The 24,362-nt window shown below is 41.3% G+C and overlaps 1 protein-coding gene across 1 annotated transcript in view; it reads right to left on the bottom strand.

The window, feature by feature from the left end:
• Positions 1–23,943, bottom strand: part of GABRG3 (gamma-aminobutyric acid type A receptor subunit gamma3) — a 1,042,113-nt gene extending 1,018,170 nt beyond the window's left edge. The window contains exons 1-2 of the mRNA XM_082244515.1: positions 23,144–23,943; positions 20,852–21,000 (exon numbers count right to left, since the gene is read on the bottom strand). Coding sequence (XP_082100641.1) covers positions 20,852–21,000; positions 23,144–23,217 — 223 coding nt within the window. The 5' untranslated portion in view covers positions 23,218–23,943. The remainder of the gene's footprint in view (positions 1–20,851; positions 21,001–23,143) is intronic.
• Between the last annotated feature and the right edge of the window lie 419 nt (positions 23,944–24,362).

Below are 24,362 nucleotides of genomic sequence, written 5' to 3'. Positions count from 1 at the left end.
TGATTAGATTATAATTCATGCGTTATATATTATATATATATGTGTGTATATAGATATATATATATATATATATATAAAACGCATGAATTATAATCGAATCAATAATATAATTTTATATATATATATATATGTGTGTGTGTGTATATAGGTATATATATATATATATATATATATATATATATATATATATATATATACACACATATATACATATATACGTTTTTTTTTTTTTTTTTGAATTTCCCTCCCTAGTTCCGCTCCCATGCAGCATTGCTGCTGCAGGGAATGGAACTAGGAAGTCCTCCTACCGACAGACGAGCGGCAGAGATCTCGGCTGGCGGTCACAGCAATGAGAGCTCATCGCTGGATCGCCAGGATAAGGTAAGAGAAGCTCCGCTGCGCTGTCTGCACGCTCTGCCCATTGACCCCGAGCGTGATTCGGGGATACCGCTAATAGCAGAAAATTCCTACCCCGAGTCACGCTCGGGGATACCGCTAAGGCGGTTAATGACCAGGCCCTATTTTGAGATTTGGCACTGAGTTACTTTAATGGACAATTGCGTGGTTGTGCGACGATGTACCCAAATAAAATTGACGTCCTTTTTTCCCACAAATAGAGATTTATTTTGGTGGTATTTGATCACCTGTGTGATTTTTATTTTTTGCGCTATAAACAAAAAAATAGCGACAATTTTGAAAAAAAAAAAAAAACAATATTTTTCACATACTGCTATATGACATTCTCAAAAAAAAACCCCTTAAAAATCAAAATTTTTTAACATTTTAGGCAAATTTGTTTTCTGCTACATATTTTTGGTAAAAAAATTGCAATAAGTGTATTTTGATTGGTTTGCACAAAAGTTATCGCGTCTACTAACTACGGGAAAGATTTATGTCATTTTTATTGTTTTTTTTTTACTAGTAATGGCGGCGATCTGCGATTTTTTGCAGGACTGCGATATGGCAGCGGACAGACTGGACCCGTAACTGATATTTTTGACACTTTTGGGGGGACCAGTGACATTAGTACAATAATCAGTGCTAAAAATATGCACTGTTACTGTAATAATGACACTGGCAGGGAAGGGGTTAACAGTATAGGTGATCAAGGGGTTAAATGTGACCCTAGGGGAGTGATTCTAACTGTGGGGGGGCGTGGCTTCTGAGATGACCATAGAGACATGCAATCCTATATAGAAGGATCACATGAGCTCTGTGATCATTTCAGGGAGAAGGACGATCCGCTGTGTTTACAACAGCCGACCGTCCTTCTCTCTCAGCGGGGAACGATCACGGGTGTCATGCAGCAATCGAGCCGCCTGACACACGCATCGGCTTCCCCGCTGCTGAGTGGATCTATGTCGGTTTGCGCAGGAGAGCCACCCTGCCGCAGTAAATAGGCGGCGGGTGGTCGGGAAGTGGTTAATGTCCCACTCAATATTGAGTCCATAGGGTGTATAGGAATGTAGGGTATAGATCCAATGCATTTCTAGGCGCAAAACACCATGCTTAGTGGATCCACCCCTCCAAGGGGCAACAAAATGATCAATAATTTGAAATAGAGTGTCTTTAGGATCTTTATTTTGGTGATACAAATAGTGTTTAGGAACACTGTGATTTGTTTTACCTTTAATTATGTTGGCGATGTGTTCATTAACCCTAATTGAAAAAGTTATAATTGTATGACCCACGTATTGCTTTTTGCATGTATATGTTAGCAAATACACCACATGGGTCGTAGCACAAGTGGAAAAAAATTTAATGTGATATATAAAATTTGTGACCATGGATTGAAAGTACAGTAATTTCCTCTTGTTGTCACAGTTCCACTTACAATCATTGCATCTCCTACAGGGAAAGTAAACAACCATGTTATGAAAAAACACAAGTTTCACTGGTGGATCTATGACATTAGGAGCCAATCTGTCCTTAAGTGACGAAGCACCTCTAAAAGTGACTAAAGCTCATTCAGGAAGTGCAGGACCGAGAACATGATCATTTTTGAGTATATTCCAGTGCTTGTTCAGAATATTTTTAATTTGTCTGTGTTGGATAGAGAATTCCGTAAAAAAGACCACCTCGCAATGTTCAAGTTATTAGGTTTTTTTCAGTTGATTGGACAACAAAACGTCTCTATTTACCTGGAACACCCTATTAATTTCAGACTCCAGATCAGTAGATCTATAGCCCTTCACCACAAATCTCTTTTTCAATACCTGTGCTTGTCTGTGAAAGTCAGTTACCAGAGTACAGTTACGTCGGAGTCTAATGAACTGACACCTTGGTACTGAACTCAACCAGGTCTTGTGGTGGCAACTATCAATAGGTAGGAATGAGTTTCGGTCTGTGTTTTTAAAAAAAGTGCTGGTGATTAATTGGTTGTTAACTAGTGAAATTTCAAGATCCAAAAAATGTATACTCTTATTGTCACTCTCATATGTCTACCTAAGTAGACAGCACAGCAAAAAAAAAAACTACCCTCTCCCTTGATTTATCTGATTATTGATCCTAAGATGGACTAAGACTACCTTTAGTCATATATTTGGAAATGTTTGTGCTCTGTCTGATCATTGGTGCATCTGTCTTACACAGAGCTGACTCATCATTGTTGAAAGGAGGAGGGGGAGGTCAAGAAATGCTCAGGCTGTTGGGGAACAGAGGGAGTCAATGTTACTTGTAGAAGTGTTCTGACACCTGTATTGCAGGAGGAGGTGAAAGGAGATATTTTCATTTTACAAAAGTGCTCTGGGAGTCCTTTGCCATATATTATATGTATTTCCTGCACATAATGGGTTACTCCTCCTCTGAAACCTACAGCACCACCTCTTTCTAGCTAAGTAAAAGACAGCCCAACCAACTAAAGTGTTCTTCTTTTTTAGTCATGCTTGAGGACACCCATTGATTGCATTTAGTAAGTACCTTGGTTGCTGCAATTATAACCCCCCCCCCCCACCTTACTTACCCCTCCGGGTTCAGCCTCTCCTGGTGTTGGAAGACACAGATAGTTGGAAGTAAACCATCCTGAAACTGGGCACCTTGGGTGACGGGGTGCGGGCAATGATGCTTAAACAACATTGGCATTGTACAGGTGTGGTATTAATAATCTCTGCGTTGTCACCATTTGCCTCTACCTTGGGGTTTTCCCTGTCTTTTACAGACAGCATGCTGCACTGCTCTCCTGGCATTATTTTCAGTCTGAGAGCGGCTGTGGATGATGTCACAGAGGCAGGGAGATGGGGCGGTGCAGGATAGTGGCCGTCAGTCTCTGAGCAGTGGTGTAAACCAGGGGTCTCAAACTGGTGGCCCTCCAGCTGTTGCAGAACTACAATTCCCATGAGGCATTGCAAGGCTGACAGTTACAAGCATGACTACCATAGGCAGAGGCAAGATGGGACTTGTAGTTCTGCAACAGCTGGAGGGCCGCCAGTTTGAGACTTTTGGTGCACACAGTCTTATAAGTTGGCAGAGAAACTATCTTCTCTACCTCTCTGGTTCTGCCGTCCTACCAGTTTTCTCTTGTGAGGTAAAGAATTGTTTCTTGCTGTTCTGTGTGCTCCTGTAGTTAATAGGTTTTGTCGCAGATTCTAACTGTGTCTCCTGTCTGCCTTTGGAAGTGCAGCCTGGGCTCACCTGCTGCTGCTTCTCAAGTAAGTGGATGAGAGCAGATGGGTCTTTAAAGGGACAGTGTTGTGATGAGAGATTAATATGATTCGTTCCGAATTTTTATTAGATTACCAGGTTGATTAGATGCAAGAAGTATGCCTTTCTGCACTGGAACAGGTGCAAGCTCATTTGACCGGTGGGGGGGGGGGGGCAGGCTTTGGGGCAGTTATGCCAAGATATTGGTGGAAGATGTATGCAAGACGGCTAGCTGAGGTTCTTGGGAGGTCTTTGTTCAACTTTATAAGGTAGACATGTGGACAGCAAGTTCTGCAAAGTTTGGGACACGAGATTAATTCTTTGTGTCTCTAGCAGCATTTCTTTGATTGTCAGTTTCTTTTTTTTGTGTGTTCTTTCTCTCCCATTTATTTTGCTAGTTATATCCCGTTGTGTGCTGTGATGTAAGATGGGTCAGGAAAATGGGAAATTGTTTTCAGGTACATACCAGAATTTTCCTTACCTGGCCTATCCTTTCATCAGCATAGAACTCCCTCCCTAGTGGCCTGTTGCAGGCTAGGTTATTGAACAGCTCAGTTGGGGAGGGGCTGTCTTTTATTGTGCTATGAAGAGGCGGTCCTGTAGGATCCAGCAGAGGAGTTAACCTGCTGTGTGCTGACACGAAGATAGTCCAGGAAAGGAAAACTACAGTAAGTATTGAAAAACAAATATTCATTATATACAGTATCTCAAAAAAATGAGTACAACCCTCACATTTTTATAAATATTTTATTATATCTTTTCATGCGTCAACACTGAAGAAAGGACACTTGGCAGAAGTCATATGTCTATTTCCCAAAGACAACCCTTGGATATGATGCTGAGCACATGAACTCAACTTCATTGGTCGACCATGGCGAGGCCTGTTCTGAGTGGAACCTGTCCTGTTAAACTGCTGTATGGTCTTGGCCACCATGCTGCAGCTCAGTTTCAGGGCCTTGGCTATCTTCTTATAGCCTAGGCCATCTTTATGTAGAGCAACAATTCTTTTTTTCAGAGAACAGAGAGAGAAAAATGCATCAAGATAAAACTGTCCCAAAACTATTATGCTTTTCCTCACAAAGAGTTGAAATATTGTACAAATATTGTACATATGCATTGACATTACAAGCATCACCAGCCGCATGAAAACTGTGCAATGCCAGTGTCTAAGCACAGATTTACTTTTAACCAAATTATCCAAGTATCCAAGCAGCGGGTATATATTTTCAGTAACTGTAAATACACATACAGTATGTTACATGATTTTGTGCAATAGCTACACAAGAGTTAAATGCATATTGGCACGTCTTGTTACAAACAGTATATATGTGATAAAAAAAATAATTTCCAGTAATAAAAAGCCCTAATTATACATATATACTAAAACAAATTCTTGTTTTTAAACTATTTTAAATTTAGATGCCTATTGGCAAATTGAATAAAGTATTTCAGTGTCAAGGTACCGAGCAGTGTTGTCTGATCTAACTGCACTGTGACTTTCATGCAGCTGATAGGCTTTCTCTTCAAACATTTCCAACATTCATACAAAAAAATGCCTCAATCAGTGACTTTCCACTGCTGATTGCTAGGTAACGATAGCATGAACTTTAAAATGTATTTCTACAATGTTTCAGTATGTTCTATGACACAATTAATGTTTTTTGTCTTATTTATAATTGACACATTACCTTTAATGTGAACTTTTAATGTTAGCTGCAAAAGACTACGAAGAAATTCAACAGTTACATAAAGTAACATTATTGTAGCATTAGCATATGAAACATAATTCACTCTGGGCTCTAGGGAAGCCTAAGTCCATGAAAATTCTATACAACTGATAGGGTGTCCATCACAAAAGCATTTATATATATATATATATATATATATATATATATATATATAGATATAGATATAGATATAGATATATATATACATACAGTATATATAGAATAGTAGTGTTATGCAGCAAAAACACCATAGCACACTGCAGGCTCCTCACTGTGGCCTGCACTCAGGGCCGGTATCCTGCCAAAAACTCCAACTCACCAAAATCTCTAACCAAGTCAATTCCAGTGACTCTCCAGCGGCAATAATTGGAGATTTCGATGAGTTGGTATCTTCATAGAACACCAGCAGCATATACACTACGGTACACAAAGAGTTGGCTGTTTTGACAGAACAATGGGTAAGGAGAAAAAAAAGTTGTCGCTGCCTCGGAAATGGCCATGTTGTTGATTAGTAGTGAGCGGACTAAGAATGTCCACTCATTATACCGTGTACTGTACTGTAGTGTATACACTGCCGGTGTTCTGTAAAAACACCAACTCAAATCTCCAATTATTGCTTCTAGAGAGTCACCGGAAGTGACATGGTTGGAGATTTTGGCGAGTTGGAGTTTTCAGCAGAACACCGTTGATAGACCATTTTGCACCCTAGGCAAGACCAGCTACTTGCACCTTCCCCATTATGATGATACCATTATATTAAAAGCTTTGTGTGGAGACTGACTGGGGAGCTGATAAAAATTAATGTTGCATGCAGCATGGCTTGCGCAGCACCTCATTGGCTGGATACAGCTTTATCCCCAGCTAACATCATCCAATCCTGCGGCGGTATGCAGAACGTCAGCACAGTGTGTGGGGAACATTTGGGGACTGTGTGGGGAAGCCAGCGGAGTGTTAGAAAGCTGGCTGGATTTTTTTTTTGCCTGGGGGAGTTCAGCTCTCAAACTGCAAGAGCAACACAAGATGGTGCCTCTTTCACTGCTCAGTAAGGTTGGCTACAGGAGTGTTTTCTGAAAGCAGTGGCCTGTGTGAAAAATTATAAGTCTCTTTGCTGGGAAAAAAAACTCTGAGGGCAGCAAATATTGTGTGTGATTCTCATTGTGCTGAATATTGGCTATGGCTTAAAGGGATACAGAGTTTAGGGGTCAGTAGTAATAGTTATGGTTAGACAAGAATACCACAAATTCAAGAAGATACTAACTAATACTATATGGGAGTGCATTGTTTCATGAGCCAGCAGACTAATACACTTCTAGTGTGACAGGCAGGGCAGAACGAGGCATGTGTAAGGTCATTTGGCTGGGGGGGGGGGGGGGGTTAGATGGGTAGGAGAGAGGTGGAATGATGGGGAGGTGGTGGGAGTTGCTGTAACCTAGGAGGGTTAGGTGGGTGACTGGGGGGCACAGTGATTAGGAAGGGATGGAGGGAGGTGCTATACCTGGAAGAGAGAAGATGAGATGGTATGGCAAAGTAGGTGAGGGTGTATGAGGGGTTGGTGAGGCAGTATGGGGAGGGGTAGGTGAGGCAGTATGGGGAGGGGTAGGTGAGGCAGTAGGAGGGGTGGGTGAGGCAGTATGAGGGGTGGGTGAGGCGGTATTGGGGATAGGTGAAGCAGGATGGGGGGTAGGTGAGGAAGTATGAGAAGTAGGTGAGGCAGTATGAGGGGTGAGTAAGGTAGTATGCGGGGTGGGTAAGGCAGTATGGAGGTGGGTGAGGCAGTATGAGGGGTAGGTGATGCAGTATGGGGGGTGGGGGAGGAAGTATGAGGGGTAGGTGAGGCAGTATTGGTGGTAGGTGAGACAGTATGGGGGGGTTAGTGAAGCAGTATGAGGGGTAGGTGAGGCAGTGTGGGGGGTGGGTGAGGTAGTATGACCGGTAGGTGAGGAAGTAAAAGGGGTGGGTGAGACATTATAAGGGGTAGGTGAGGCAATATGGGGGGTGGGTGAGGCAGTATGAGGGGTAGGTGAGGCAGTATGGGGGTGGGGGAGGCAGGATGAGGGTTAGGTGAGGCAATATAGGGGGGAAGTGAGGTACTGGGGGGTGAGGTATGAAGACATTTTTTACAGGCACCAGCAGCAGGGTATTCAGTTTACCTGAGTCCCTCATTGCCGCTGGTCAGCCTGCAACACCTGTGCTGAGTCCGCCCTGTGTCCCAGTTTCCTGGGTGCAGTGATGTTATTCCCTGGCCAGGTAGGTCTGATAGAGGAAGTTCCACCATTTCCCTGCTCCTTTTATTAATGTCAGGGTCTGGGGATGGGGCAAGCACATAATTGGTTGCTAGGACCACCGATGTCCTGGCAACCAATCATGTGCTTGCCCTGCCCCCAAGCCCAGGCTTTCAGAGAAGGTGCAGGAATGGAGGGGGGGGTGGTCTGGGGACCACACTGCCACTGCTGCTCAGCCTATAGATCTGATTGCTGAAGCTGAGGTGTGGCTCCATGGGCAGCAGGAACTAGGCATTTGGGCGGGGTGCTCTGGGGGGGTTCAGACTCCCTCTATTCCCCCTTATCTAAGTCCCTGCAGCGGCAGTGTGCTCTAGACAGCTGCCTAGTTCTCTTAGTGTTAGCGATGACCCTGCCAGCACTTTATGAATGACTGGAAAAAATGCAGGTGCAGTGTGCAGTTAGCATTTTGGTGTCTAGCTAAGAAAGGGATGTATACTCTCCTTTATGAAATGGGGCCTCTAGTTATAGTTAATAATGCAGGTCAAAGTTTAAAAATGGTGTAAAATGCAGGAATCTAAAGCAACCAAGGAAATAAATCAGAGCTGTCAGATCATGTAATTAATTGATGGCAGGTTGCAAGCCTCTTTGTTTTATTTAAGCACTTGACCTCAGGAAGATTTACCCCGCTCCATGACCAGGCATTTTTTTTGCAATACGGTACTGAGTTACTTTAACTGACAATTGTGCTGTCATGTAACACAGTACCCAAATAAAAAGTATGACCATTTTTCCCACAAATAGAGCTTTATTTTGGTGGTATTTGTACACCACTACAGGTTTTTATTTTTTGCGCTATAAAACAAAAAAAAAACGGACAATTTTGAAAAAAAAAAAAAAAAACTTTTTTACTGTCTGATATAAAACATATCCAATAAAAAAAAAAAAAAACTAAAAAATCAAATGTCTTCATAAATTTGGACCAATATGTATTCTGCTACATATTTTTGGAGAAAAAAATCCCAATGAGTGTATATTGATTGGTTTGCCCAAAACTTTAATCGTCTACAAACTATGGTATATATACTGATTTTTTTTTTATGTTAGTAATAGTGGAAATCAGCAATTTCTAGTGGGACTGAACTATTGTGACACTTTTGATACTTTGTGGGAACCAGTGACACTAAAACAGTGATCAGTGATAAATAAATGCACTGTCACGGTACTAATGACACTGTCTGGCAAAGGATTAAACATCTAGGGCGATCAAAGGAATAGCTGTGTGCTTAGCCAGTGCTTTTGTGTTAGGGGCTTTTAACTAAGGGAAATTATGGATTTTATTCCCTGCTTTACAGGGACACAAAATTCAACACTTCCCCACTTTTAGAACAGAACTCTGCCTTGTTTACATAGGCAAAGCTCCATTCTGTTTCTCTGCCTAACGATCGGCATGTGCTGGTGGACATCCAATGCCTGGCACCCACAGATTGGCTTCTTCTGTGAGTAATCACAGCAGAAGCAGCCCGCCGGTGGCATGCGCACGCCACCCCCCCCCTAGTACAGAATCGCATATATATACAGTATATATATATATATATATATATATATATATATATATATATACATATATATATATATATATATATATATATATATATATATGATTCTGTGCAGGAGGGTTGCTCTGTAGCAGTATATCTGCTATAGGGTGGTTTTAAAAGCAGACAATTTTTCACCTTACCTTTTTTACCCCCCCCCCCCCCTCCACCAAATGATTTGGACAAGTGCACAAAGCAAGGTCCATAAAGACATAGATGAGGGAGTTTGGGCTGGAGGAACTTGACTGGGTTGCAGAGAGTCCTAATCTCAACCCGATAGAACATCTTTGGGATGAATTAAAGCAAAGACTGCGAGCCAGGCCTTCTTGGCCAACATCAGTGCCTGACCTCAGAAATGCGCTCCTGGAAGAATGGTCAAACATTCCCATAGACACACTCCTAAACCTTGTGGGCAGCCTTCCCAGAGGAGTTGAAGCGGTTATGGCTTCAAAGGGTGGGCCGACTCAACATTGAACTCTATGGACTAAGACTGGGATGCCATCAAAGTTCATGTGCGTGTAAAGGCAGGTGTCCCGATACTTTTGAATTTATATACATATATATATATATATATATATATATATATATATATATATATATATATATTCCACTTTGTTGTGGAAGAATTAGTGTTTTTGCCACTGTTTTACTTTTTGCACTGGTCAGGTACTTCTAATTTACTTGCGATGTGCTCAGTGGTACAGAGGGTGTGGGAAAATCTATCCAGAGGGTGCCCAGAGATCGAAAAACATCTGACAGAGGTTCCAGATTTTTCCTCAAGTTTTTCAATACTTTTGATGGTAATGGCTTTCAAAAATTTAGTGAGAGTAATTTCAACTATATCCAATTTTTTAAATATTTCCTAAATCAAATGTGCATTCTATACCATTTCACCTTCACAGCATATTCACTACAAAGTCACTGCATTTGCATTCTCAATACAATAATTTGCCAAATTTCAAAAGCATATGCATTGGTTAGATACACCTGCATATATGCAGTATCAGCTTCTTCATTACATAGCATAACAATTACCCTACATCTGCCCGTTGCTAACTTCACACTTATTGCACAATTGCCATGTAGACACCAGGAACAATACTTTCCATATTCACAGGTGTGAATCAGCAAATCATTTTACAATGAAAATTCAATAATACCCTATGTATTGTCCATAGTGCAGAACTACAAACACAGCATCTTGGGAGTTTACTTTACTCTAATTTTTATAGAAAAATATCAAACTATAAAAAATACAATTAATTGTCATGTCACATTTGTTATTATACCAGTATTCAAGAAAGTGCTGTCATAAGGTACCCCAGGGAGACCCTTTCTGAGAATTTGCTGGGTACTTGAAACTGTTTTCTGACTAAGAAGCTTCTTTCTTCTTAGCCCAAGGCTAATAAGTGTGGAAGGGGAGAATTTGTTAATCCATTAGAGACTATATTCAGAACAAACTGAAGTTTCAATGCATACATTTTAATTGAAAACAAAAGAGTTTATTCTTAAATACATATGTGTTGTGTTTATACCTTTGCATACCCACATTTACTGTTTTCCCCTCCTGGGGGGCAGGGGAAATGTCAAAAGGAGTAGTTATTGATGGCATTGGCACCAGTATTTTGGGATGTGTGCCCCTTTTTCTGGTTGGGCCCTCTCAAGACACCATCCTAGCAATGCTAAAAGACATGCAGGAAAGACTCATTAATGGCTATGTGGAGCTGATCTTTTACTTGTGTGCAGTTCTGAATTGTCGTTACAGTTCAGATGCAGTCATTCTTAATGTAAATATTTCAATTGTATAGTTGCCTAAGCCTGTGATAGCAGATCGCAAAATGAGAAAAAGTGTAAAAAGGGCAGAATTTTTATTTTTACCTATTATTAGTATTTATGGTTATATTAAAAGACTACAAAATGGCTAAAAAGAATACATACATTTAAATTCATTTTTTCAGAACTCTGCAAACCTAAAACTGCATTATAGTTTAATTATACATATTAGACTTCTGGCACTTAAAAATATACTAATAAGGCCAAGGGCCATGCTATTCATTGTATAATCTATTCCAATTTCTTCCTCTGTGTGATTATAACATTCATCCAAAAAAGAATATAAAAAATGGATTGCTTATCCATTATTCTTTTTTTCCCATGCACGAATGCTGATGAATACCTACTCGAACTTTGACGCAATGAACTTCCACATGAACACACATGTTCAGATGTATGCAATGTGCAAGATGTCCACTGTGACCAGATAACAGTGGTGCCAAATGGTTGGGTATACGTATGCATGCGACATTTGAAATTCTCCCTGCATTGAAATAAGTAGAATAGGCAGCAGCTTGAATCAATTTACAACAGCTTTTTTTATCAGTTAAGTTATAAAAAACACTTTCTAACAAACTATACTATTTATTTCAAAATTATAAAAAATGAGCAAATCTACTCAGATTTTCTGGACCAGTAATCCAGAGGATCCAGTTTTATATGCTGCTTTACAAATCAGTTTATTCACTAGGGATCACAGTGATTGGGTGAAGTGGTAAAAGGTCCTTTTATTCTCAAACCCCTGAGTCCTCGAATAATGAATGCTGACCAGAGTCAGAAAGTTAATGGACAATAGACAAATATGTCTTTCACTGAGTACATGGTGAACAGTCTTATGGGTGAGCCACATTGCTGCAAAGTAGATACTGTATCTTTAGTCATATATTCATAAAGGTACTGTACTGTAAGTTATGATAATACAAAACACAGCCATAAAAATGCAATGTCGTACTGGTGCATTAATGGGTGGGCAGTGATAGAGACCCTTTGTGTGTACTCTGTAAAGAGGGAGTGAGTTAGTGGGAAGTCCAAAGTATGAATACTTTTGTGAATCAACATACTACGAACCCAAATCACTACAATTTGCGGAAAATGCAGTTTTGATCAAAGTGACCGCTCATCACTTTTATTACTAGCAAAAGTGTGCTGGGTATGGAATCAGAAAAGCTGGATATATAACAATCAATGCTAAAAAAATAGTCATGGCAGGCAGTATATACAGCAGGAGAGGAATGTGGATGGCATGATAGCAGCAGCATGTGAACGAATGAAAATTGTATGGAAGGTATAATAATAGACAGTATGTGGCAGGGTTAAAACAATGGCAGTATATCTAGGCGAGAAGACTGGAGGGTATGACAGCAGACAATATGTGCAGAAGAGGAACATGGAAGGTATGAGCAGACAGTATGTGCATGAGAGGAATGCAAAGGGTATGGAAGGGGTCAATGTGGGGGATTTAATTATTTATTACAGGTACTTATATAGAATAATCAATGTTATACAGTGCTTTACATATACGGTATTATGTACTTTCATATAAATCCCTGCCCTCAAGGAGCTTACAATCTAAGGCCCCTAACTCACATTCATACATACACATACAAGGGCCAATTTAGACAGGAGCCAATTAACCTACCAGCATGTCTTTGGAGGGTGGGAGGAAACTGTATGTACATGGAGGAAACCCACGCAGGCACAGGGAGAACATGCAAACTCCTGGCAGGTGATGTCATGGTTGGCATTCAAACTGATGACTCTAGTGATGCTAGGCAGCAGTGCTAACCCCAGGAGAATTGCAGGTGCAGGAGAAGTGTGTGTTTTTTTTCACAGGGAGCAGTATGTGTAGGTGAAAGGTATGACAGCAGGCAGTATGTACAGGAGAAAAGTAGAGACAGTAGGACAAGTGGCACTATGTACAGTAAAAGACAATTCAGTGTATGCCAGGGGGGGAGGCGGCAATATGTGTAGCAGAGGAGTGTGGAGGGTATGCCGGGAGGCGATATATGTGTAAGGCAGAAGGTAATATGTGGCAGAGAGGAGTGCAGAGGGTATTAGAGGGGGTATTTATGAGCAGGGGAAGAGTGCAGAGGGTGTTACAGGGGGAGAAGTCTGGAGTTAAAGTTAAAGTTACTTAATATGAGGTGCCAATTCTTAGCCCGCCTCAGCCGCACATTGGCAATCCACATAAGCTCATCCACTGATGCGTTTTGCTCACCTTGGTGTTTCCATTCTTTTTTTTTTGAAGGTTTATAAATATCAACAGTTTTAATATGGGTAGAGGGAGGAAAGGTATCTCATTTTTTTAATATATGTATCAGTATTATAAATGTAACATGTAAATATAACAGTGTTTGAGATTAGGAATATTGTTTTGTCAAGAAACATTCATTGAGTACTATGTTACCTTAAATTTGCGGCTGAAAGCAGTACTGGAGACTTTGCATTAGGTGCCAGTCCTTCCTTTGCATGTTTAATTGTCTAATACATGTATAAGATAATTTCTTAATTCTATTAACTCATTATTATATGGCTAAGCTCTTTTTGAGTGAAAAGCATTGGGGAAGGGGTAGCTTAAGTAGATTGCCAGTGCACCATGGATTTTATTAAAATACAAATACTTGATTATTGATTTGGGGTACAGCTTTTGTCTTCTGTTTGGTGTGACCTAGGTGAGCTGGAGGACAACACCCAAGATTGAGCGGCTGTGTGGATGAATATCTGGAGTGAAGCACAGATCTGTTTTCATATGTGATGAGTATTTTGTTTAAATGTTCCTGCTCATTAGTCCTTAACAGCTCTAGAGAGATATAAAGAAAATAGATGTGATCACAGGACGCTCAACAAAACCGGTGATGATTTCATTAGCCTGGATGGACATTTCCATAGAGTAGATCATAAGTAATGGCACATAAAATAATACGTTTATATAAACATTATATTGTCAAAGGAATTGGAATGCCTGCCTTTGTGCACTGGTGTGCAGTCATTTTGGAACAGGAAGGGGCCCTCCCCAAACTGTTCCCACAAAGTTGGGAGTATGAAATTGTTTAAAATGTCTTGGAATGCTGACACCTTAAGAGTTCCCTTCACTGGAACTAAGGGGCCAAGCCCAACCAGGACCTGCCCTACCATGGGTCCCATTGGGGAGGGGCTGGAAATTCAGGGGCTGACTGGGCTGCGGAGTAGGGTGTGCAGCATGCGGAACAGAGGCACGGACACAATGCTGAGGGGGGGAGCGCATGCTGGGAGCTTCAGGGTTTGGGGAACTTTGGGCTTCTCTGCTGCAGGCTTCTTCTCTCTACCTGCCCACCCTCCACCTGTAGCACAGAGCCAACAGGATTTTGGAGCACTTCTTTTGGCTCTGTGATAGGTGTCCTATAGGTGGTGGGCAGGGACAGAAGTCCTCTGACCGCCGCTGCCGCTTCATCCTCCCGATCATCCCTGGTTTTTACTGTGTGGTCAGTGGTGACAGCCAACTCTGTGCAGCTGTCCTAGAAGGAAGGAATCTGCACACTGTTCCATCCAGCATGCCTAAGCTTGTCACACACACATCCTTTCTCCTGGCTATATGCTGCATTTGTGAAGGGGATGTAAACAAGCAGCTGATAGCCCCCCTCTTGCTCTCTCTCTCTGCCTCCCCTCTCTCTCCCTGCCCCCCTCTCTCTGCTCCCTCTCTCTTTCTCTCCCTGCCCTCTCTCTGGTGGTGGGTGACTGTAGCAAGTGACACGCTGCATCTGGCGGCAGGTGACAGTGGCAAGTGACACCCTGCATCTGGTGGCAGGAGACAGTGGCAAGTGACACTCTGCATCTAGTGGCAGGCGACAGTGGTGACATGCTGCATCTGGTGGCAGGCGATGGTGGCAAGTGACACGCTGCCTCAAGCAGCAAGTGACGTTGGCAAGGGACATGCTGTATCTGGTGGCAGGCAACAGTGGCAAGTGACACGCTGCATCTGGTGTCAGGCGATGGTGGAAAATGATACGCTGCATCTGGCGGCAGGAGACGGTGGCAAGTGACACACTGTATCTGGGGACAGACTACGGTGGCAAGTGACACGCTGCATCTGGCGGCAGGCGATGGTGGCAAGTGACACGCTGCATCTGGCAGCAGGCAACAGTCGCGAGTGACACGCTGCATCTGGCGGCCGGTGACCACGGCAAGTGACACACTGCATCTGGCGGCAGGAGACAGTGGCAAGTGACACGCTGCATCTGGCATCAGGAGACAGTGGCAAGTGACATGCTGCATCTGGCAGCAGGGGACGTAGCAAGTGACACGCTGTATCTGATGGCAGGCAACAGTGGCAAGTGACACACTGCATCTAGCTGCAGGCGATGGTGGCAAGTGACAAGCTGCATCTGGCAGCAGGTGACGGTGGCAAGTGACACGCTGCACATGGTGGCAGGTGACAGTGGCAAGTGACATGCTGCATCTGGCGGCAGGCAATGGTGGCAAGTTACATGCTGCGTCTGGTGGCAGGTGACGGTGGCAACTGGCAAGTGACACGCTGCACCTGGCCACAGGCGACAGTGGCAAGTGACACACTGCATCTGGCAGCAGGTCAAGGTGGCAAATGACACTTTGCATCTGGCAGAAGGTGATGGTGGCAAATAAGGTACTGGATCTGGCAGAAGGCGATGGTGGCAAGTAACACACTGCATCTGGTGGCAGGCGACGGTGGCAAATGACACACTTCATCTGGCCGCAGGCAATAGTGGCACGTGACACGCTGCATCTGGTGGCAGGCTAAGGTGGCAAGTGACACTCTGTATCTGGCAGCAGGCGATGGTGGCAAGTGACGCACTGCATCTGGCGGCAGGCAATAGTAGCAAGTGAAACACTGCATCTGGTGGCAGGTGGCGGTGGCAAGTGATACGCTGCATCTGGCGGCAGGTGATCGTGGCAAGTGACACGCTGCATCTGGAGGCAGGCAATGGTGGCAAGTGACACACTTCATCTGGCAGCTGGCGACGGTGGCATGCTGCATCTGATGACAAGTGACAAGCTCAGGGTTCCCACTGATTCTGCATTATGGTGAGTTGAACTATTTCATTATATATTACAATGTAGTAATATAAATAATGTGGTTTGATCATCCTGACACTGTATCAAGTATTGTGTTGGGATGATTTAAGTGGCAAAATTATTCCTGAATGGCAGTTTGGAAATGTTGTAGGGGGGTGAGGTTGCCAAATTCCCCCTGAGCCACTCTGATGTCCCATACAAAGGCCGCACTGCTTCCCTTAGGCTGTGCACTCCCTCCCCAGCATAGCCAATGGCAGGCGGGCGCCAGTAGCTGAGTGGGCTCCTCGGCTCACTCTACATGGAAAAGATAGTTTCAGGTGCAAAAGTTTATAGGCTGTCAAGCAGCCACTGGTGGTGGTGGAGGTTGGGGGCCGGCGGGCTGTTTGTTAACCTCACTGGTCTGTGTATGTTCCAGGGCCGAACCGGACGGAGGATACAGGCACGCGCATAGGGGATAGAAGAACCAAAACCACAGAAGAACTCCTTTGGAAAAAAAAAAAGAAGAACTCCTAATTTGAAGGGGGAGACTTCTGATGTAAAGAGGGATTCTGACATAAAGGGAGACACCTGATGTTCAGTAGGAGGCTATTGATGCAAAGAGGGATTCTGATGTTAAAGGGGGACTTCTGATGTAAGCAGAAACTACTGATGCAAAGGGGGCTCCTAATGTAAAGGGGGGGCATCTGATGTAAAAGGAGACTCTTAATGTTAATTAGAGGGCTGATGATGTGAAAGGGGATTCCTGATGTGAAATGGGGGTACTGTTGCTTTTGTGGGTACCATTTGGTGGGCATGTTTTTTTTTGTTGGGGGGGCAGCTTTTTATTCTTCGACCCAGGCAGTACAATGTCGTGGGCCAGCCCTGAGATCAACCCACACCATTAACCCCCCTCCACCAAATGATTTGGACCAGTGCATAAATCAAGGTCCATAAAGACATAGATGAGCGAGTTTGCAGTGGAGGAACTTGACTGGCCTGCACAGGGTCCTGACCTCAACCTGACAGAACACCTTTGTGATGAATTTGAGTGGAAACTGAGAGCCAGGCCTTCTCATCCTACATCAGTGCTTGACCTCACAAATGTGCTTTTGGAAGAATGGTCAAACTTTCCTATAGACACCCTCCTGTTGCTTGTGATCCTGATCCTGATCCTTGCCTTCCCAGAAGAGTTGAACCTGTTATAGCTGCAAAGGGTGTGCCAACTCAATATTGAACCCTACAGACTAAGACTGGGATGCCATTAAAATTCATGAGCTTGTAAAAGCAGGCGTCTCAATATTTTTGACAATATACTGTACTTCTAATCTTCATTTAAGATTGTGTATGGTACTGGGGTTATGGCGTTAAGACAAGAGGAATAATATGGTTTGTTTATGGTGGACTAAACCAGAAGCCAGCCCATTACCTTACTGAATAAGAATATGTTTGCAGCCATGTATGGAAGTTAATTTCCCATATCATACCTTTGAATTAGATTCCTTTTGGGGAAAACATTCAAGGGAATCCAAGTGGTTAAGTTAGTTCAAGCCTATAACACTATATTAATAGTTATATACCCAGTGCAGCTACTATTATTTTTCCAAACTGGAAATGAGAGAGTATTTTATACTTTAAATAGCAGAGATCCCACCTGATGACTTAAGATCATTAAGATTGCTTGGCAGAGATACAACATGGGTTCCTGTAAGGAGACAAGTTTTTAATAATGAAATGGCAGATGATAAAGAAACCCGCACTCCTGTTGTTCAACCATTTACAAGAGATTGCTGTTCCAAGTAAACTAGATTGGAATGGGATGTAGCTGCCTTGTCAAAGTATTTGCAAGGAATCAAATCCCTTATGTACGCATAATAAAAAATCTCCCTTTTAATTAAAAAAAAAGTGGTTTAGGAAAAAAAGCTTGTTGATTTTAGATGAGACTTTTTTCAAGTTGATGGGAACACACACTACTGGAAGAAATGCATCAACAGTTTATGATAATACAAAAGATTTTTTCTAAGTTTAAAGGAACTGAGAAATTGAAAGAACTGAATAATAAACGAAACAAGACTTTTACTGCTCTGGAAAAAAATTATGTAACGCATATGAAGTTCTTATTAATATATTATCTAAAGAGATGTAAATTCTTAGGAGATAAACAGGATTATAAACAGGAACAAAAGAAGTTATGATCATGATCATCAAATCTGATCCAGCTAATAAATTACAAAAAGCAAACAATAATCCAAATAAACAACCTCATTTTATTAATTTTAAGAGGATGCTCCACACCAACATCAGGTGTGATTTTCTCTCATACTGAGGGGTAGATATTAGTAATGTCTGATTATATTCAGCTTCGCGCCCAGGTGTCTTGTTTACCATCTACCCACTTGAGTTCGGCTCTGCATATTGCACCCTGTTTGTATGCACCCTGGCTATCTGGCATCGCTGTACACATTGTGTGGAGTCCGTCACCATCTTGTGTTTTAGTAAACTGTCAACTCCACATGATCCTAATGTTTCATTAACTTATTAGACCTCCTGGAACAGCGCCCCCTGTGTGTGTTTTCTGATTATTTGACAAAGCTCAGCTGTGCTACTTTATCGGAAGACAAACTGAAACATTTATCACGTTTACATTTTGCAATAGCATGTCACTTCACTCTATTTGAAACATTGGCGGAAGTTGGAAATTCTGCTCAAAAAGGAACAAGCACTATGAATGTTCAAAGGTTGGAACTGAGGGGGATGTACCCAATTTAGGAAACTTCAGCAGAAACATTGAGTGTTTTTGAATGCTTACAGATGGAGCCTGAGAGTTTAGGCATGGAGGTAGACCTGAGTCCCCCAAAAGAAAAGATTTAAAACAAGTTTATGGTGGGCTTAACCTATGAATGGGATGTATCAGATCATTTCTTATTTCTAGGTAATGATTAATATAATGATTTGATAGAAACAGGGAAGCCTAAGACATTGTCCTGGGTCCAAGAATGAAATGCTGACCCCCCCCTGAAAAAAAAATTACACCCACCAAAAGGCCCCCCACATCCATTATTTTATATCATGATAATTAAAACTAATATTAAATTTTTCAGGAAATCAGATTTACATACAACAGCTCCTTGTCTTTATGCAAAATCATCTGACATATCATTATGTTCTATTCCAAACCACAAACTATTTGTTTTGTTTGCCTGAATCCCTGACGTCATTGCGCACCCCACAATCATGTGAGGGACGTTCCCCAGAGGAGACACTCTGCCTCCTCGTACTCATCAGTTTGCACTACAGGCGGCAGTATGAGATGGGAAAATGCTGGCCGTAACACGCCGCAAACTGATGACCCACAATACTGCTGGAAAAAAAATCGTAGGCATCAATTTTCTGCCCCTCTCTGCCTGGGTCCAATGGACCCAGTGGGAGCCATAGTGGGGCCGGCCTTGGATAGAAATATTATCATGGGTATGATCACTTTTCATAAGTATTGAGTACTGCAAAATTGCTGGAAATTCTTCTAAATGAGTTACCCCCCTTTTTACTGTATTTTTCCTTAATTTAAACTCTACATGAGGTAGACCATTGTTCTCATGGGTGATCAGTCAGGTGAATGTGAAAAGTCGCATAGCCCAAACTCCGATGCAAGTGTTTGATGTATAGTAAAAAAAAGGCCAGGCATTCACTTCCAGCAGGCTAAGTAAATCAGGCCCAGTGAGTCAATGAAGCCACAGATTCAATGTGGTCTGTTGCATTTACAATATCCTGTTAATAAAATATTCAATACATGTGGTATATTCTTATAAAGCAATTAATAAAAAATGTAATTTAAAACTGACATCTGAAAATCTGGCAGGTGCGTGTGTTATTGAACAAAATTGCTCTTGTGCATGGTCCTAAATGTCCTTGGTCACTGGGGCCTGGATTCAGCTCTAACTTGGAACCTCCCTATTCTACAAAACAATGGGACTACTGCTGATGCTGCTAATAAAAACCAACAAGCATGCTTTAAGCTAACTGCAAGCTACATTTTTGTAGGGAGTTATCATTTTCTTAAGAAATATCTTAAAGGTGATCTGCTTAAGAAATTATTTTATTACTAAATAATTTAAATCTGAGTTGAAATAATTTATATGATGATAATACAATTATTTTGCATTTGAGGGGAAATTAAACACTAGACTGGATTGAGTAAACATTGTGGTCTTCACTAAATCAACCACTGTTTTCTATACCTATACATACCTAAAAAAAAAGCCAATTTTGCATTCTACTGTTGCTTTAAATAAAATGAAAGAGAGACCTGACATGCAGTGGTTAACTAGATACAATAACATGTTTTACCAAGCCTATTAGAATATTGTATAGATTAACATTTTATTGTAATTATAGTTTGTTGTGGGCAAAGCTACTTATCTACATGCATCTTCTTGATAGTCAGAGATCTATAAAGAAGAGCCCCAAACCAGAGAATTTCTAATGTTGATTATATGGCATTAGCAATATTTGCAGATTCCCATTTATTTACATTTACCTGTGGACCAGAAAGCACAAATGATTCAGTAAAGAGGGCTAAATAGCTCTCTTTTTCTACAACAACAGTTGTCATCATGTTGTTTTACTAATATTATTTGTAATGTATGTTATTGCGCTAATTGCCGTACATGTTAATTATGTGAACCCACTCATGTCTGTGAGTATTCCTTTTATCAAGGGTGAAACATATAAAGCATCAACACAACATTATAGTACACAAGGTCATTGGCTACTCTGCTACCACCAGTTATATTATTCATTTTTGTAGTTCAGTTTGAAAAAGATGAAAACTTACCTCCAATGTCAGGTCTGAGCTTCTTGTCATATTCTTTCAGCAACTTGTTGAGTATAAGTGTAGCATCCGTGTCTTGTGTTTTTGGAGCCAGTACCCATTTTTGGTTTATTGTTAAGTCTTCATACTCATCATCATCGATCTTCCTAGAGCTGCAATAAAAAAAAAAAAAAAAACTGTTTACTGATGCATCCTTTAATATACCATTTTCTTTGAAACATCTGTTATGTTAGTGGATGCCTGCACTCCACTTTAAATGTACATTGAAAGCAATAAACATCCATATGCTTTTGATGAAAGCAACATATACTTGTAAATTGCAGCAAAACGCAGCATTGTTTCCAGAGTATGCCTTCAGTATTGGACAGACTTATTGTTCTTCACAGTGCTGTGCAATTACATATGATCTACTCTATCATAAAACACTGTAGTAAAGATTCAAATAGCATTGCATAACTGATGATTGAAAATATTTGTGTATGTAAATACTGGGTAATTCAATGTAACGACACAAATGTCATTACAATACCAATAATATTAAGTACTGTTAAATGGAACACACATTATACTAACTGCATATTAATTTTATGCTTTGATTTTGAAAGCCAAAACCAACAGCTTTTTAGATGTTCTGTCTTTGTAATAATCTGTTCAAATCAATTAAATAAATATTTCTATATTTAGCAAAATACTGCAACTGAGATGTGACTATACTATGCTAATGATTATTGTTTCAATTTTGCCCCCAGGCCTTGACATTTGCTACGGTTATTCTGTCACCTACAGTTTGCCACGCGCTGTATCCTTTTTTATGTAATTGAACACTGAAAAAAATGATCTACGTGAGACTTTTAAGAATTATAATATTATATAACTGAACTTGGGATAATGAATATGTGTAGTTAGGTTCCATGGCATGAAACTTCCCTCCTTACAAGATTTGTGAAGCCCAATATCCCAGCAATGAATAAGACAAGAGCAAGGATAAGCCATTACATTGACAATGCTCTTAGGCATTTCTAAATGTAATGGAGCTCAGCTGGAACAGAGAAGTTGACCATTCTATGTTAAAGAATTAATATCCTTGTCATAGGCCCTACAAGAAAAATGTATTACAGAGGCTAAGAGGCAGCCAGATACAGACACCATACTTCTTGTCTGATATTATTCATTGGCAGTCACACTGTCTCACTAAGTTTCAAGGGGAAACAGGGAGATTAAATGGTAGCAACTTTCTTCACTCTGCACCTCGGAATGGACCACTGTTTCCAAGAGGTATCTGGCAGTACGTTTTATCTTACTGTACCCTTCAATTTTTATTAGATTTTTTTGTTTTCATTTTGTATTGCTATATATATATATATATATATATATATATATTGTAGTGATGTACCAATTCCCCTACAAACTACAGCAACTCTTGTAATGACTTTTAAAAAGGATTCTAGCAGAAGCCTATAATCCACTTTTTATAGCTGTACTCCATTTTTCAATTACAGTAGCCTTATCTGCACCACAGAGGATAAACGTCACTGCTAGTAGTGGCAAATACAGCCCCTGCACAAATAAGTAGCATAAAGCAAAAAAAAAAAAATAGATAATTTAAAAGCCAACAGTAGGTAGTAATGCATGGCAACTAACCACAAAGTGAATAACTTAGAGTGGGCAGACCAATAAAAGCTGCAGTCTTTATATAATGTGTATTGTGGGTTACTTTCACTGCTTTTTGTACTGTATAATAAAAAAAAAAAAAGAAAGCCCACATCTTACAGCTGAAATGTCTTTTTAGTTTACTGGCTCAGATCCAACAAAAGAAGATAAATGTTACTTGCCAGCAGAGAAAATGAAGTGGCTTCTTTATAAACCATATTATTGCCAACCTCACAATTAGAAATCAGAGTGCTAAATGCATATCATTTGCCAAAGTTAGCCATAAAGAAGTGCAGATAATACTCAAACAGGTTCTATTGAATGTGGTTTGCACATTAGAGCAGTATTCCACTGATTGCTATTTGCCAAGCTGTGTATTCAAAGCAGAGATTTTTTTTATAAAGCAATAAACTAAAAGACCAACTTCCTTAGAGAAGAGACAGCAGCACACATACAGTAGTAGCATCAGTTGGCTCAGTTCAATTTCCTCACTAATATGAGGACAATCAATCACTTTCATCAGGACTCTGTGAACAAGCAATATCTCAAACAGGCAAAACTGAAGGGACTGGCTTCTTCACTGACAGTGCAACACAGTCAAGACATAAAGCACATCATGATAATAAATGTTGATTTTTCACTTACCAGGCTTGGAAAACCGACAGTAAGAGGAAAAGCACTAGGAGCTTAGTAGACATGATTGCAAGCAGTGTTGCCATGTACACTGTACAAAATATAATAGTATGCAGTGAACCCACAGTGATGTAAGTAAAAAAATCCACGGTGTCTCTTTGTTCCTCTACGACTGTAACTTAGGTTTGCCTTTACTTTGTGGGTTGCCAGTGCAATGCTTCCAGATGCAAAGACCAGCAAAGGCTCCAGTCCTTAGACCTATGCCAACTGCGTTCTTGTAATTACACTCAGATGGACTCTGCCTCTCCTCTTCTACTTCTTGTAGTAGGTATGAGAGATTTTAGAATGCAATCCAAAAAAGCAACAAGGGGGCAAAAGGCACAGTGATTGAAGCACACCTATATCCAGAGAGTAAGAATGTCAGTCCCAACAGGCAGCACAGCGTTTGACTGTCTTCACTGCGAGCGCAGACTGGATTGCAACTGGAGGAGGTCTGAGATCCACAAGCACCATATTCTTCCTGATCCCCAGGAATCTACCTGAATCATAGGCACCTCTGCAGCAAGAAGAGCATCCCACTAGAGGAAATCTGCTGTCACCAGTGGAATCTGTGATCTCAGTCAGTATATTACTGCCCATGTGATCCAGTCATATAATACTTGCTTTTTCTTGTGCTTAGGAAGCGATCCTTAAAAACTGAGGCGGAGTGAAGGAGTCTGAGAAGCATCATCATTGCCGGAGATGGAGAGAGTACAAGTTGACAGACGTAACTCAGCCACAGTGACAGGCATGAGATGGTCATAGACATAGTCCAGAGGTACAGGGCAAGAGCAAAGCTACATCGTTGCCTTCTGCATCTGAGATGTAAGGCTACCAAGAAAGCAATCGTGTGATCAGCTTGTTAAATAGGAAACTTCATTCCCTTCCCATAAGTGGAGCACACAAACGCATCATAGGCATAGGGGCAGTCAGCTCAATTCTTTCCTCCTCAGCAGCCTCAACTGCCAACAGGAAAGTTCATGACAGTGTGTTGGTGTCAGCCCCATCATTGCAAGAGCACACTTACCAATGGCAGTTAATCATGAGTTAATGCCAGTGACAACAGAACACGCATAGATCAATTGTCGGTAAGAGGATCTGGCCAATGAATGGCTGGCTAACAACTCACGTTCTTAGTGCACAATGAGGGGGATTTACTAAGAGTGGAGCACACAGAACCTGGAGCAGCTGT

The sequence above is a fragment of the Pelophylax lessonae genome, assembly GCF_965119305.1.
Source record: "Pelophylax lessonae genome assembly, chromosome: 2".
NCBI classification, from domain to species: domain Eukaryota; kingdom Metazoa; phylum Chordata; class Amphibia; order Anura; family Ranidae; genus Pelophylax; species Pelophylax lessonae.
The sequence above is the reverse complement of the archived record's forward strand: the minus strand, read 5'-3'. Positions and strand labels throughout refer to the sequence as shown.